General features: G+C 36.2%; 2 protein-coding genes across 6 annotated transcripts in view; one reads left to right on the top strand and one right to left on the bottom strand.

The window, feature by feature from the left end:
- Positions 1-15,016, bottom strand: part of cacna2d4b (calcium channel, voltage-dependent, alpha 2/delta subunit 4b) — a 32,033-nt gene that overhangs the window by 5,354 nt on the left and 11,663 nt on the right. For 3 of the 5 annotated variants that reach the window (XM_077210746.1, XM_077210745.1, XM_077210744.1), the window contains 21 exons: positions 14,669-14,758; positions 14,454-14,567; positions 14,122-14,200; positions 13,328-13,461; positions 13,052-13,069; positions 12,419-12,577; positions 11,518-11,592; positions 11,306-11,392; positions 11,138-11,209; positions 10,764-10,825; positions 10,603-10,670; positions 10,251-10,296; positions 10,007-10,104; positions 9,704-9,797; positions 9,468-9,560; positions 8,491-8,621; positions 8,330-8,398; positions 3,081-3,142; positions 2,059-2,073; positions 1,103-1,147; positions 629-691 (listed from right to left, as the gene is read on the bottom strand). In XM_077210746.1, the coding sequence (XP_077066861.1) occupies positions 629-691; positions 1,103-1,147; positions 2,059-2,073; positions 3,081-3,142; positions 8,330-8,398; positions 8,491-8,621; positions 9,468-9,560; positions 9,704-9,797; positions 10,007-10,104; positions 10,251-10,296; positions 10,603-10,670; positions 10,764-10,825; positions 11,138-11,209; positions 11,306-11,392; positions 11,518-11,592; positions 12,419-12,577; positions 13,052-13,069; positions 13,328-13,461; positions 14,122-14,200; positions 14,454-14,567; positions 14,669-14,758 (1,674 nt within the window). The remainder of the gene's footprint in view (positions 1-628; positions 692-1,102; positions 1,148-2,058; positions 2,074-3,080; positions 3,143-8,329; positions 8,399-8,490; positions 8,622-9,467; positions 9,561-9,703; positions 9,798-10,006; positions 10,105-10,250; positions 10,297-10,602; positions 10,671-10,763; positions 10,826-11,137; positions 11,210-11,305; positions 11,393-11,517; positions 11,593-12,418; positions 12,578-13,051; positions 13,070-13,327; positions 13,462-14,121; positions 14,201-14,453; positions 14,568-14,668; positions 14,759-15,016) is intronic. The other 2 variants (XM_077210748.1, XM_077210747.1) reach the window with 1 other exon arrangement.
- Positions 3,726-7,168, top strand: lrtm2b (leucine rich repeat transmembrane protein 2b). Its single transcript, XM_077210753.1, has 4 exons — positions 3,726-3,847; positions 4,595-4,711; positions 4,791-5,534; positions 6,570-7,168. Exons 2-4 carry the CDS (start codon positions 4,654-4,656, stop codon positions 7,046-7,048), a joined length of 1,281 nt encoding a protein of 426 aa, XP_077066868.1. The 5' UTR covers positions 3,726-3,847; positions 4,595-4,653; the 3' UTR covers positions 7,049-7,168.

Raw genomic sequence — 15,016 nt, forward strand, 5'->3', positions numbered from 1 at the left:
AACACTCATATATTCTGTCTGCACTGTATTGTCCTATAAATAAAAGGCCAATGAATATATGAAATATATGGCAACCTTTTTCAACTAATCCAATTTTACCCTGCAGTCTAATGTCAATTCTCATTCTCTCAATCAATGTCTCATTTGTGAACCCATCTGTTTGCTCTAAGGACAAGCTTGTGGTACATTATCGAATCCTCAAGGGAGAGGATCCGCCTACCCCATCACCTGCCCTTCACATCTAACCCCCTGGGCAAGGAAACGTGCAGCTAGAACCGTCACAAAAAACAGATATCCATCTTCTGCTTCTATTCTCAGGGAAAGGCTCAGCTCACCATGCCAATGCAGTTCTCATAACCCAAAAGCAAATGAATGGTTTCTCCAGCAGTAACTTTGCGTGTTGAATTTCTCCTGAGCATTAATGATGGAAATGTTCCGCAGTTTTTAAATAAATATTTCAAGCTATCTGTCTACGCAGAAATTAACTTTCAAAAATAGATCTATGCTAAGAAATATTCACTGGAGTAAAAAGTGTGACAACTAGTCCCTGTTTTAGCTCAATTTTGTTTTAATTAGTGGGATTTGTTTTATATTTTATTTTACTTAAAGACTGGTTTTATATACTCACATCTCCTCTGTCCTTTGAGACCAGTATGAAGCCATTATTGTCAATAAGGTAACAGTTGACATCCTGTGAAAAACACAGTTGGATTAGAACTAACAATCTCCCTTGCTGAACCAAAATTCATTCCAGTGACTCAGTTTGTGTAAATGAACTGATTCAGAACAATGATTCACAGATTACATAAAGGCCCTGTCCCAAACTGCACCCTAAACACTCGCAGTCTGCCAACGTTTCGTGAGGTAACACAGCTTTGAAGTCTGGTGTGGAGCTCGTTTCAGTGTGAGCTCAACAAAAGTGCAAATCGAGGGTGCATATCCGCCACGAATGACAAAAGAGACACCCTACGGACTTGTGGACTTAGTGGACATGTGTATGCGGCGGCCATTGTAAGTCCACAAGACTGTAAGTGCATATGAAGTGTGCCATTTGGGTCAGGGCAAAAGATGACACAAAGAAAAGTCAATCAGCTTCACTCACGATGCCCTCACAGTTGAGAGGACATATACCCTCCACATCACTGCACTGCAAAGAGTAAGAAGACAACCGCAAGGGCTTAGTAATGGACAAGAACATTTTATTAGATACATTATATTTAGGAAACACTACATTGGGGAAAATACTGTTACCTGTGTAGAGATTACATTATGGTACTTTACATGAATAGGGTATGAATTAGGGCCTAAAACATTTTTTTGTCAACAAATGAAGGTTCTAAACCTTCAACATTTTTATCGTCTTCAGGGGGTCAAAAATAGGTTTTATACCAAAAGCAAATTTTGCAACCATGTTACCAAAACTTGGTGCATATCTCAATTTGTGTTCTTTAATAGCAATACTATTGAATCAAATCACGTTGAAATTAAATAGATACAATTTATCAAGTAAAAAAATAATTGGTTGACACAGTAACAAATGCTGGTTTGTAGTTATTGACAAATTTATATTTCCCATAAGTTAAAGAAAAATATTTGTTTGATAATTTATCATATGATAACGTGGGTAACACGATTGAAGGTTAAACTTAATAAATGCGGTTAACAATTATGAATGCAACAATAAAAATTAAGAAGTCAGTTTTAACGACTGTTACTTTAATAAGTGATCTTGTGGTAACAGGCCTGCATGCAAAATGCAGGGCTCACCTAAAAAAAAAATTTTACAACAAATTTTTGTTTAACAGATTGTTAAAATATTTATGTTAAAATTATTTCCATTTTAATTGTTGGATACTGGACCTCTGACAGACCAAAATCCCATTTTAAGGGGGATATAGACATAGACATATAAAAAAAGCATGCACAAATTTGTGCATCTAATGCTGTTAAAAAGAGATAGGACACCAAAGTGTACTATATTAATGTAATGTACTTTATAAGTGCATTTTGACTTCTTTTAATGTATAAATCAAGTGAAGACAACAATGCAATACTTACATCTGTGTTGTTTGGCTGACAGGAAATAAGAGAAGAAAAAAAACAAGAAGGAAAAGGTTAGGTGATTCAGATAGTTGTTTGTAGGTTTGTGTGTGTTGCATCAGATTACAAAGGACAAGAAAAGAGCCATTGTGTGAAACAGGGATGGTGATTGAAAGGTCCTAGGTTTAAACCCCAGAAGGGACAATAAGTCATGTGGCAAGTCGCATTGGATAAAGAGTGTTTGCTAAGTAGCAAGCATCTTGATAAATTCCTTGGAGAGCTGCAGACGTGAGCATGTGCATGTACGCTTAGAAACCTCCAGTGACAAACACTATTTGCTCATTCGTCAGGGTAAGGCGGACAGGAACTGATACACACCATTAACCAAAGATCTTCAGAACAACATCATCTCATATTTCTAGATTGTTATCATTCGCAGTCTACCTTTACACTACACAGCAAATTCACACCTCTATGCATTTATAATATGAATATTTTAATATGTATATTTTTGTATTTCTGCATCAAATTTAAAAATGTTTAAATAATAATTATAATAAATTTAATATCAACATTCTATTTGAAATCAATATTGTATTATGTTTCTTTAATATTAATATTTTGGTAACACTGTACAATAAGGTCCCATTAGTTAGCATTAGTTAATGCATTAACTAAAATGAACAATTAACCATTCATTGCTATTATTCTTTGTTAATGTTAGTTAATACAAATACAGCTGTTCATTATAGATCATGTTAGCTCAGGTCCATTATATTATATTACCAGATACAACTTTTGATTTTCAATAATGTAATACCTGAGGACCCCCATGAAAACGAGATGTTTCCTCTCAGGCTGATCCTCTAATAAATGTTAATACATAAATTAATTAATAAATATTACTAAATGTTGAAATTAACATTAAATAAGATTGAACTGTCAGTTCAAGTTAACTAATGTACTTAACTAATGTAGACAAATGGATTTATTGTAAAGTGTTAACAATATTTTAAGCATATTTTTTAGGTCAAACTCACTTGTTTGGCAATTGAAAAGAACAATCTTTCCAGCAGGTCCAGGGATGCTTGCATTCCAATAGCTGCACATGGAAGAAACAAGGGGAAAATCAGAAAACATTCAATAGGAATAAATGAGGTATTTTACAGAGATTGCATTCATATCAGATTAAAACAAATCCATAAATATTTACAGTATTTTTTACATAATTTCCAGGATTTCAAAAAAATAATTTTAAAGAGGTTGCATTCATAGTTTCTTGTCAATAAAATATTTTAGAGCTGATCATAACAAGACAATTAAGCAATTTCCCCTGAATATTGTACTATTTTATTAATTTCCATGATTTTTCCAGTGCAGGTAATTCCTCGATATTTACAGGTTTTTCATGCGAGTAAGAGCCCTGTATTCATGTTTTCTTGGAAAACATGTGTTTATGCTCTATATCACATGATTAATCCGATCATATTTGCAACATCATAAGCTTCAGGAAAAGAGTCATGAAAAAAATGAAGAGACTCCCATTTCTAAGCTGTATCAGCTGATGTTTTTTCTCTTTTGCCCCCTCCTCAGTCCATTTATCTCTCTCACTCTCTCTCTCTCTGGCACAGACTGTTCTAATGTTAGTCCTACTAACTGATGTGACCCACGCTCATACACACACTGGGCATTGCAAGCTGTGAGGAACAACTGTATGTTCCTCTTGTTTCTTTCATTTTCTGTTGATTTGCTCACTCTGCCTTGATATGAGCAATTATGAGGACCTATAGATGAGCACTACAGAAAGGTATGTTTCTGGTCTGATTTGCTTTTAGTATAAGTGCAAACATAATAATTTCTCACTGATTTGTTTAAATAAGCAATGGTCATTGTTTGTGCTCATTCAGCATTTAAGACTTTCTTGCACAGAATAAATGCTTTTTTCTTTAACCGTTTTTAATATAACTTCATACCATAGTTCATACCTAAGTTCTAAGCTTTTTATCTTTTATAGGTCTATAGTACAACCCGGTTTAATCAGATATAAAAATGTAATTGTATTTGTGACAGATTTCATACAATTTTATAAATTACAAGAAGTGGACATTCCAGAATGCACTATTTGATCCTCTTTTTACCGATAAAGCGGATGTCATTCTCAGCTCTGATTTATTATCTAATGGTGTGGACAGTTTAATCCGTGATAGTTTAATGCAGCAAATGTGATGGGCAAAAAGGAATAATAGCAAGTAACCTCAAATGCATCTAGTTTTTCACTAGGCTTTATGCTCCTGCAAAAAGCAATGGGCCTCTGGGAAGCTTTTATACAAAGTACTCTCTTTCACTCTTTTCTTTTCCTTCTGAAGACTCAAATCCATTTCAGGTCTGCCTCATGTTCAGCCTTCAAAGGGCATTCATTTTACATTTTAATTTTAGTCAGCTTATTAGTACCATCATAAATTAATCTGTACCAGCTGTGCATGCACCATATGACCTATCCTCCTAAAATATCTTCTTCTAAGGGTATTTGTTCCTATTATCATAAAAATTACAGCAATTCCAGGAGATTTCCAGGTGGATTCATCATGGCGTTCATTTGGTGTAGACTAGTGGATGCTCCTGTTTGCTGAGGAACTGTTACAACAGCATTTGACCAGGATGAACATTATAAGTAAGATCCTCAACTTATTATAAGTATCCTCAATCTTTTCAACTCTTACAGTTTCCTAACCCTCTCCCTTTTCTTGTAGTTTCCTCGAGTTTGATGACCCTTCTGAGCCTGTGTGGAACATCAGCAAGTTGTCCATCAGTCTGTTCCTGCAATGTGAACCAAACAGACTGCAGTGACCTTAACCAACTGGCTTCCTTGAACTCCATCCTAGACCAGCTTCCCTTCTACACAAGCTACCTCAACCTCTCAAAAAACAATTTCACCATTGTGGAACCAGGGAGCTTTTCCAATCTCAGCATCCTGATATATCTAGACCTGTCCAGAAACCTTCTCTCCACCATCAACCCCGGGTCTTTTTCCAATTTCAGTGGCTTGCTACATCTAGACCTCTCCAGAAACCTCCTCTCTACCGTTTCTCCTTCTAGCTTCTCCCAGCTGAACAACCTTGAGTTCCTGGATCTCTCTGAAAACATCCTTGTCAGGCTCCCCGTCAATCTGTTCTCTGATCTCGGCAGTCTAACAGAGCTTGTTCTAAGAGACAACAGGCTTAAGGAACTGTACCCAGACCAGTTCAAAGGCCTGACTGAGCTTAGGCGCCTGGATCTTTCCTTAAACAGCCTCATCTCCATGCCCACACACCTACTGGATGGGCTCCAGAACTTAGTGTGGCTCTCGCTTGTGGGCAACAAGCTGAGAACCCTGCAGCGGACCACACTTGAGCCAGCGACTGCTCTACAGCACCTTCTGCTCGACGGAAACCCCTGGAATTGCAACTGCAACTTAATCCCACTCAAGCACTGGCTGGAATGGATCATGTATACAGGCGAGTGAGGTCATTTATCACTGCTGAAAATTAGTGTTGCACAATATATTGGTACCATATCGGTTATCGGCAGATTTAGAGAGATTTCAGAGATTTAAAGTCACAATGTTACAATGTTTTAGCAGATCATTTGTTCCTTATTGTGATATATCAGAGTAAAACAGATTATCGAAAAATAACACACATGTGTGTGTGTGTGTGTGTGTGTGTGTGTGTGTGTGTGTGTGTGTGTGTGTGTGTGTGTGTGTGTGTGTGTGTGTGTGTGTGGCCTGGTAAACCCTACATTATGGGGACAAAATGTCCCCATAAGGATGGCAATATCTGAAATCCTTGTTCGTGTGGGGACATTTTTTGGTCCCCATGAGGAAAACAGCTTATAAATCATACTAAGTGATGTTTTTTGAAAATGTAAAAATGCAGAAAGCTTTCTGTGATGGGTAGGTTTAGGGGTAGGGTTAGTGTAAGGGAATATAATATACAGTTTGTACAGTATAAAAATCCTTATGTCTATGGAAAGTCCCCATCAAACATGGAAACACTACTGTGTGTGTGTGTGTGTGTGTGTGTGTGTGTGTGTGTGTGTGTGTGTGTGTGTGTGTGTGTGTGTGTGTGTGTGTGTGTGTGTGTGTGTGTGTGTGTGCGTGTGCTTGTGTGTACATAGATTATAAATGATTATTAAATAAATTTATATTTTTTTTACGGTTTTATTTAATTTTTTTACACTAGTAAATCTAATAAAGATTTAAATAAAATAAAGTCTAAACAATCTAAATAAAATTAATAGTCTAAATTATTAGGCACTTATTAGTTATCAGCCAAAGCTTGAAAATATTCATCAGCTTACCGGAATAAGTCCTAATTTTTATACATTTAATAAAACCCATGAATCTATAAATTTAAAGATGCTGCACATACATATTTAACATAGACAAACACATTTAACAGCTTTAAAATGCATTTAAAACATATGAATATGTTATATTTTAATATTTTATTTCATTCTATTTTATTTTATCTTTTTTTGTCATTCGATAGGTGGCCATGTAGATTCCGCCAACTGCTCCTTTCCTTCTAATTTGCATGGCAAGGATCTTCGCAGTATCCCTATGGAGATGTTCAGACACTGTTACCCCCTCTATCTCGAGACCAGGAACCCATCTGCTGCCGAGGGTCACCAGGTCCCAGCCGGGCCAGCAGGAGACTGCATCCGCCAGCGCTACCGCCCTGTGAGTGTGAGGCGAGCGACGGCCACAGTGGTGGTAGCTGGGGTGGTGTGCGGAGTTGTGTGTGTGCTGATGGTGGTAACGGCCACCTACGGCTGCATCTACGCAACGCTGGTCGCTAATGAACATCAGCAGCTGACGCATGGGAACAGCCAGCAGCAACAGCCACTGATGGTGGCCAAGGAACCAGAGCAGGATGAAAAAGACGATCTGATGCCGACTATCGGAAAGGGAGCAGAAGCCACCGAGTGCGTAGAATGGATGGCATTCCCTCCAGAAGTGTGTGTTTAAAGCACATAAGTAACTCATAAGGGGTTTTTATTGGTGCTTTTTTTAATCATTGATGTACATAGATTTATAAATGTTTAGTTTGGGAAGGAGAGTTGGACGGCAAATGACCCAATGTAGCTCAGGAGTAATTTTAGCTCATACTTATAAAGACAAAATATATAAAACTATTGATTACACCTGGTATTAACATGCGTTTTGGTTGATCAGATTACAAGTGGACGACGCTAAAACGTTTTGAGCTTTTCCACTTTCGACAGGGGCGTAACAAACGTAGACCAGATCCAAATAAGGAAATCCTCCAAGTGTTACGTCACATCTGAGCTGATTTGAGATCCGACCGTTTTACAGCTGCAGTTTAAAGTTGAGATTTTCATATTCAGGAGGTGACATAGGATTTTGAGATTCTGTGTATGGCCATTTTACCCACCGAGCTGCTGTTATTCAACTATGCCAAGGTAAACTTGGTTTTGCATTCAATCACCCCTTTAAACTTTGCCAGCTGAAGACCCAAATTTGTTTTGAAGACGAAAAACATACCACGCACCATGTTCTCTCACGTTCATATGTAAATTGCGTGAGATTATTTCGTCAATTAGAAAGAAAGATCTGAAAAGGCACATGCATTTACCCACCCAAGTCCCTCCTCTCGCAGAAATCAGGACAGAAGTGGTTGAAAGTGGACAAAAGAGAAAGATTAAAACACCAGGTGTAATCGGGAATGTGTCTCCCTCGTCTACTTGTGATTCGACATCTCAATGCCAGGTGTAAGCATGGCCTAATTCTTAAGTGGTACTCACTAAAGGTATCAAATGAAGGAACATTTCGAAGTGGTGTTGAATATGATTTCATGTAATGTTTTATATTTTCCTATGAATTTTCCTAACAAACCAAGTCGTTGGATTTCTTATGGTTCCTATCGATCATTTGTTAACTAGCATATTGAATAGTATATTTTCCCAAATTTAGAAACAGACTATATTTTAAATGTGTTTGTCTAGGTTCAATATGCAAGTACAGTATACATATATATTAAAGTACATATGGATATTTATTTTGACATTTGTATTTTTAAAGATTAACTTTAATGAGCATTATATTGCGACTAAAGTAATCAAAATGTAAAAATAGGTGAAATGAGCATGAACAATTAAATATTTAATATCGACCAAACAGAATTCAAATATGGTCACTCCATTTTTAATAATTGTTAATAATTGTAAATTATATGTTGAATGTAAAATCAGATTTCAGAATTCAAACTATGACAGACAGATATCTCACCTCCAGGAATAGCTGTTCTTTTCCCTTCAGTCACTGTCACAGATGTTATTGCCACAAAAGTGTTCCTGCCTGTTGGACATAGGAGACTGTTACAGGATACTGTAACCTTCTGGAAACTTTGACTTTTCTATAAGTAAATTTAATAATCAATATTTAAGCACCTTTGTTTATATCATCATGTGGGACATAGAAGAAGAATTGACCCGGTTTGTTCTCAGCTGCCAGGCGATACCAAATGGGAAAGTGATCCACTGTGAAGAGGTTCTCTTTGTCCACACGGGTCAAGAACTTCCTGTGAGGTCAGAGTATTAGGAGATTTGGGGAAAGGCCAAAAGGCCAATAATGTTTTTTGAAAATACTGTTTTTTTTAAATAACATAAAACATAAAAATAAAATCTGACAACAGTATCATATCAATGTTTTTCTTTATCTCAAATCATGCTAAAAATTGTTTTTAGCTGGTCCAGCTACCAATGTTAAAGGTTCACTGAAGTGCCTTGAAACGCACAGCATTATTCAATGTGTTGACGCAACTTCCACAGACACAGGAAGACTAGGCAGGGCATATCGAGTAGCTCCTTCCATTTTTAAAAATAGCATTCACCATGTAGAGAATAGTAAATTTGTGAACAAGTGACCGATTTCAGCAGCAGCTGCAACGTCTATTTATAATATGGGGGGCGGGACGCTTTAGATTCTAGAGAGCATTCGATTGGACAGAAAATCTGATGTGAACCTGAAGTGCAGAGTGATGTCATTAAAATCATTGATCCATTTTGGCAGAAGTAAGAGATTGTAAGTTTTAAATGCTTATGTCTTCTAAATGCAAATTTTGTCATTGTTTTGGAGCACACAGCTTATAGATAACAGTAAGGCTAACATATTTATACTAAGAGCCCAAAAAAATTCAATTTTGATTTCATGGGGACTCTAAATAACTAAAACACACACACACACACACACACACACACACACACACACACACACACACACACACACACACACACACACACACACACACACACACACACACACACACACACACACACACACAGACACACACACACACACACACACACACACACACTACTTAGTATAATATAAGCAACTGAGGTGTTGATTTTACAATCTCACTCACTTTCCCACACGTTTCTCACTTCCTGCATATCTGATCACACGCATGAGCCCAGAACGGGTTCCAAGGAAAGCTGACTCAATGCCTTCATCTACCCTATAGGGAGATAAAAGCAAAAGGAGAATGACTATAAACAATATTTCCAAAATGAGAGTGGGATTTTATAGGACATACAGAAAAGTCTGGCTTTGTGTATGTGCCTACTGCACAACATACACAGCTTAAATAAAGCTTCTTACCCAGAGCCGGTTAGCGTTAGCGCTGTCCAGTAGGCCTCCAGTGGTGCTGTTACCACAGCATCGAAAAGAACTTGCTGTAGCAGTATCTCGTCACCTATTACAATTCAAATACAGGATGGTATTTTTGATAACCTCTTGAATGTTAAATATGTAAAATAGCTGAAAACACTAGCCAAATTATAATCGACAGGCAAAGACAGGGATTAGCAACGCTTCATAGGGGCCTGTTTGAAGCATTGAGTATTTTGCATCTGCATAGAAAATATTGTAAAATAAGGTAAAACACAGCTGAGGAAAACTCACACTCCAAGTCAGGCTCTTTCCCAGTCAGGTATCGGACAACAGCCTGGAGCTGAGTGAGCTTACGGTGGTGTGGGTCAATATCTGTCTCGCAATACGTCCTGAGTGGGTAAAGTTAAAGTTCAACTTAACAAGACACATAACTAGGTTTTAAGTTTTTTCGGGACCTGTTGTCCTGACGGTGTTCAGAAGATACATTTAAGCCTGTTATGATTTTATATTCTTGCTTCAACTCAACAGTACTTACCATTCATCTGCTATAGTGAGGTCTGGCTGCTGAAGGTCATGAAGACCTAGAGAAAGAGAAATTGGTAGCAGCTAAATTCTTTTCAGTGTTTTTTTTTTTTGTGGATTTTGTTTTTGTTGATAAATATAAGGTTTAAAAGAGCAGTATTTATTTGAAATAGAAATCTTTTGTAACATTATAAATGTTTTTTACAGTCACTTTTGATCAATTAAATGTGTCCTTGCTGAATAAAAGTCTTAATTGCTTTCACAAGAAAAGAAAAAAAATCTTACTGACCCCAAACTTTTGAACGGTTGTGTATGATTCCCACCTCAGTATATCACACATGCTATTATTCATACTGTAAACTCACCCTCCTCTACGGAAACATTCCCAAAGACCATGTACTGCCCGTGACCTCTCGTAAGCACCATTCCAAAGCTGAAACCACATCCGAAACAAGCATCATGTGAAGGTTTACTGAAGGTATTGTATGAAGGAAAATAGTCTGAGAATGTGAGAAGCATATCAAACCTAAATGGAGTTTCATTGATGGTTGTGTAGAAATAATCATTTTTGAGAAACAAAGGCCTTTTCTGGGGGATAAATGGAAAAATACAGTCACAAAGACTATTAGACTTATTATAGGTTATTGCTCAATATATTATTTACATCAAATATAATTCATTATCACTTTATGTAACACATAATAAAATGGTGAATCATAGAAATCCTATAAAGAACATGTCCAATATATATATATATATGGGGGGGGAAATACAATGATGAGGATCTGAGTTAAATCATGGTTCTTCTTGTTATGTTCTTGACAGGACTCATAAGATTAACCTAAAAGAAGGAGTTAAAGTAATTTAACATTATGACATAAAAGTTGCAAACATGCTCACCCCTTTATCCACAGCTGCTCTCACATCTAAAGCCAGAGTACCAGTTTCTCCCTTCACCATAGCTGTTCTCAACTGCACAGACAGGGCAGGACATCATAAAGACTTCTCTGAGCCTTAAAACAGTGAGGATACGTACAGGAAGCAAGCGCATATATTTGGAAAACTCACAATATCCTCAGTGTCCTCCCACTCTGCCTCTGACAGATCCACACTGTTGTAGTTAGGCTTGGGTTTCAACTTCTTCCCATCACTGTACTGTTACAAAAACAAGTGAGATGACAAATCAATATACGGTATACAGCTGTTCATAGCATTTGGGTCTATCTAGAAGAGCAGATGTTCGAGTGATTGAGACAGTAAGAGGATTCAGAGGGACTCACCAGTGGTCTTAAATCAGGATGTGCCAGGATATATCCATTGTTTGTGATGAGGAAGGCGTAACCATGTGCTCCAAGCTAAAAGATACCACCCATTAGCATCCACACTTTCATATTTGTGCTAACATTTCTTTTTAGCATTTGTGGCTGTTCATTGAAATGTCTAAAATTAAAGCATCCAAAGTTATGGGTCTGATGAGTCTGAACATGTTGAAATATGTATGTACAGTCACAATGTTCTAGAAATAATTTACCAAGAAAGAAGCTAAATTGATATGTGTGATAATGTGACATTAGATTTCCAATTATATTATACTATTACATTCCAATTATTATATATATTATTCAAATTGTAAAATATTTATAAAACATGCCAGCATCCAAGCTGATATAAATAAATAAATAAAAAATATATATTACAGTGAGTATTTTTTTTAAATCATTGTGAATTATGAGAATTACACAGAAACTCCTTTATGATAATGAGATTTTGTGAGGTAAACGTGCTTGTTATGAAAATAATGTCAGAATATAAATATAATATAAAAATATTAAATATTTGATGATCCTAAAATGTGTGAGGTAAATATGCTTGTTATAAAAATAATGTCATAATATAAATATAAATTAAATAGAAAACTATAAAATATTTTATGGTCCTAAAATTTGTGAGTGTATATATATATATGTGTGTATATATATATATATATATATATACAGTATATATATACAAATTCTCTCTTTTGATTTTGAGCTGAAATATAATGTGGACCCTGTTCCATATTTAGTTCCAATTAACAGCTTGTCACCCACTAATATTTGACTGAAATCACAAATAGCACCTGTGGTAAATATATATAAGCTTCAAACTTCACTAGCAACCCAAGTGGTGGCTTTCTTATACCTTATATCGTGGGGCAAGTTTCATAACTTCCAGCAGGGGGACGTCAGTTCCCACCACTCCCAGCAGAATGCCATGAGAAAGGGTTTCTTTCTTCTTACTGAACACTGGCATAGCCACTGACGTCATGAGCAGCAGACTGTGAGCCTTGCTTTTGAACAGCTATGGGAGAGATTTGAGAAAAAGCAATTTTGCATCTTACCAAACATTAGACCAAACATTCAAACTGCTGAAGCACACAGTTAAAATCAACATGAAATCTAAATTAACCCTATTTACCATCCACATGCACATTTCTAGTCTCATAACATAATTGAGTATGAGTAAAAATGAGTAAAATAAAGCCTCACTTTACTTTTTTTTGTTTCACTTGGAAATACGTCATTACAGAACTAAGATGGGCTGCAAACCACATTTCATGTTGATTTTAATAGTGCAAGCTAGATCATCATATCATGCCCTGAAAAATGTGATAAATGATGATAAACAGTAGGGGGCGTCCTAAAACAAGAAGTCCTTCTATGCTGACCAGGTTAACAACTACATTATACTCTGAGCACAGGCTAAATATCTAAAGTCTTCTATTTATACATGCTAAAATACAGTGAAGCGTGTTTAACTGTCTATAAGTGTTACCTCCTTAGTGTTAGGAAGCTGTGTGATAGAGAAGATGATGCCGATGAATGGGAAAGAATCACATTAGTACAGTGATATATGAGGAAATATGACACAATACATAGTATTAGCACACGTTTCTGTCAAAAAGCACAAAAAAATCACATTGAAATGCCTTGAAATGAGTTATGAACATTTGGAAAATGAGAATTGGGAATTTATGAAATGTGAATTAAAGCTGATTTTGTATTATCAAATTCTCTGGTGTTTTTCTAATTGGTATAATTTTTTACTCACAACAGTGTCCATATATGCCTCGGTCCAGATTATGTCATGGTCATGGTTGATGACCATTGGTCGACTCAAAACATGAAGATACTCCATGACGTTCTCCTGTACGTCAGCCAGTGTAGAGACGTGAGTATAATATCCTGTAAATATAAAATGTACGTATAAGATTTTTGCATAATTTCTTGATGGAAAAAGAGCGTGCAGTGCAAAAGGAGAATTTTTTTTACCAATAAACCATCTGCTCTTATGGTTCTAATATGTTGATTTATAATGAGTGAAATTATAATAAGTGGAAAATGGTGCTTTTAAGCTTCAAAAAAGACAGAAAAGCTTGATCAAATGCTCATGCACTACATCTCAGGTTTACTGAAGTTGTGTGATATTAAGTTAGAGTTATTACTAACTTAAAATCTTCACCAGAACAAATCAGGAACAGATCTAAATGAGTCTTTTTTTTATTTCTTATTAATCAGTTGATCCAGTTCATGAGATTAATCTTTTCTGAATGGTGCATCAAAGAATGCATTATGAATAATGTGTTAACTGGACATTCGATTAGTAATCTGACCTTAATGATGCACTGATAAATAAAATTCATGTCTGTCTCGAGTTTAATTCCCTGACTCAAAAACTCTGATATGGTTTCAGAAGATCTGAAAACAATACTTTTATGGTGCTTTTGTGTCCTTTATTGAATGTCAAACGTTTCAATCTTGTGTTCTACAGAAGCAAGAAAGTAATACGGAATCACATGAGGGAGAGTAAATGATTGTATTTTTATTTTTTGGCTGACTACATACCCTTATTGTTGCAGGCAATCCATTTGACATTTTCTGAGAAGGTCATATCTCTGCCAATAAGGTAAGTAAAAACCCGTACCTGAAAACATTACATTTTATGTTACTGTAGTTTGATCATTGTTCCTTTGGAAATATATCCATACATTTTTTTTGTTCAATCAAGTCTCATTGTCTTAAAATCTGTTTATGAAGGTAAAGTGAGCAATGCACACCAAGACATTTTTCTAGAAGGTTCTTCAACAATTTTACAGAGCAGTTTGCAGATTTTATAGATGCTGTACGTCATATGTTACAGCCTCCGTTCCCTGTAGAGTGAGCAGATTGTGTGTTACCTTCCTGTCAGGCCAGTTGAACTCTTCAAACACTGATTGGAAATCTTCCATGGCTCCGTCTGTGATCAGCATAATTGCTTGGTTACATAGGCTGCCCTGACCATTTGCTCTGGCCTAGGAGACAGGAAGAGGAACATGAGGGACATGCAGAGGGTTGGCATCGTATGGAGTTTTGTATGTTTTGTATGTGAACAAGTATTGTGAATGATACTGACATCAGCGAGGATACGGAAAGCCTCCTTCATGGCTTTTTTTACTTTAGCCTCTCCCTTTACATGGAGTTCATCCATAAGCAGCTTGAAATGCTGAAAGGAGAGATGGGATTGGAAAAAAAGTGAGGATTTTAAACTTTCCCCAAAAATCGAAATCTCAGTATCTCATTTGCTTCTCCTCGACCAGTGTTGTTTAGCTAAAACTAAAACTATTACAAATGTTTTTTTGTTAACTGAAGCTGAAATAAAATATAAATATTAGATGAAAACATTTACTTTGGTAACTAACTGAAATAAAATAACTTTAAATTGAAGTACTAATATGATTATACTAAAAAGAAATTCAAGATC

This window comes from Siphateles boraxobius, unplaced genomic scaffold, assembly GCF_051911475.1.
Source record: "Siphateles boraxobius isolate OS27281-9 unplaced genomic scaffold, OSU_SipBor_1 65, whole genome shotgun sequence".
Taxonomy (NCBI): domain Eukaryota; kingdom Metazoa; phylum Chordata; class Actinopteri; order Cypriniformes; family Leuciscidae; genus Siphateles; species Siphateles boraxobius.

What these genes read in the sequence shown, in the direction of transcription:
- lrtm2b (XM_077210753.1), top strand. Translation starts at nt 4,654, where the DNA reads ATGCTCCTGTTTGCTGAGGAACTGTTACAACAGCATTTGACCAGGATG. An exon ending in GACCAGGATGAACATTATAA is followed by an intron (nt 4,712 to 4,790) that starts GTAAGATCCTCA and finishes CTTTTCTTGTAG; the next exon opens with TTTCCTCGAGTTTGATGACC. An exon ending in GGAATGGATCATGTATACAG is followed by an intron (nt 5,535 to 6,569) that starts GCGAGTGAGGTC and finishes GTCATTCGATAG; the next exon opens with GTGGCCATGTAGATTCCGCC.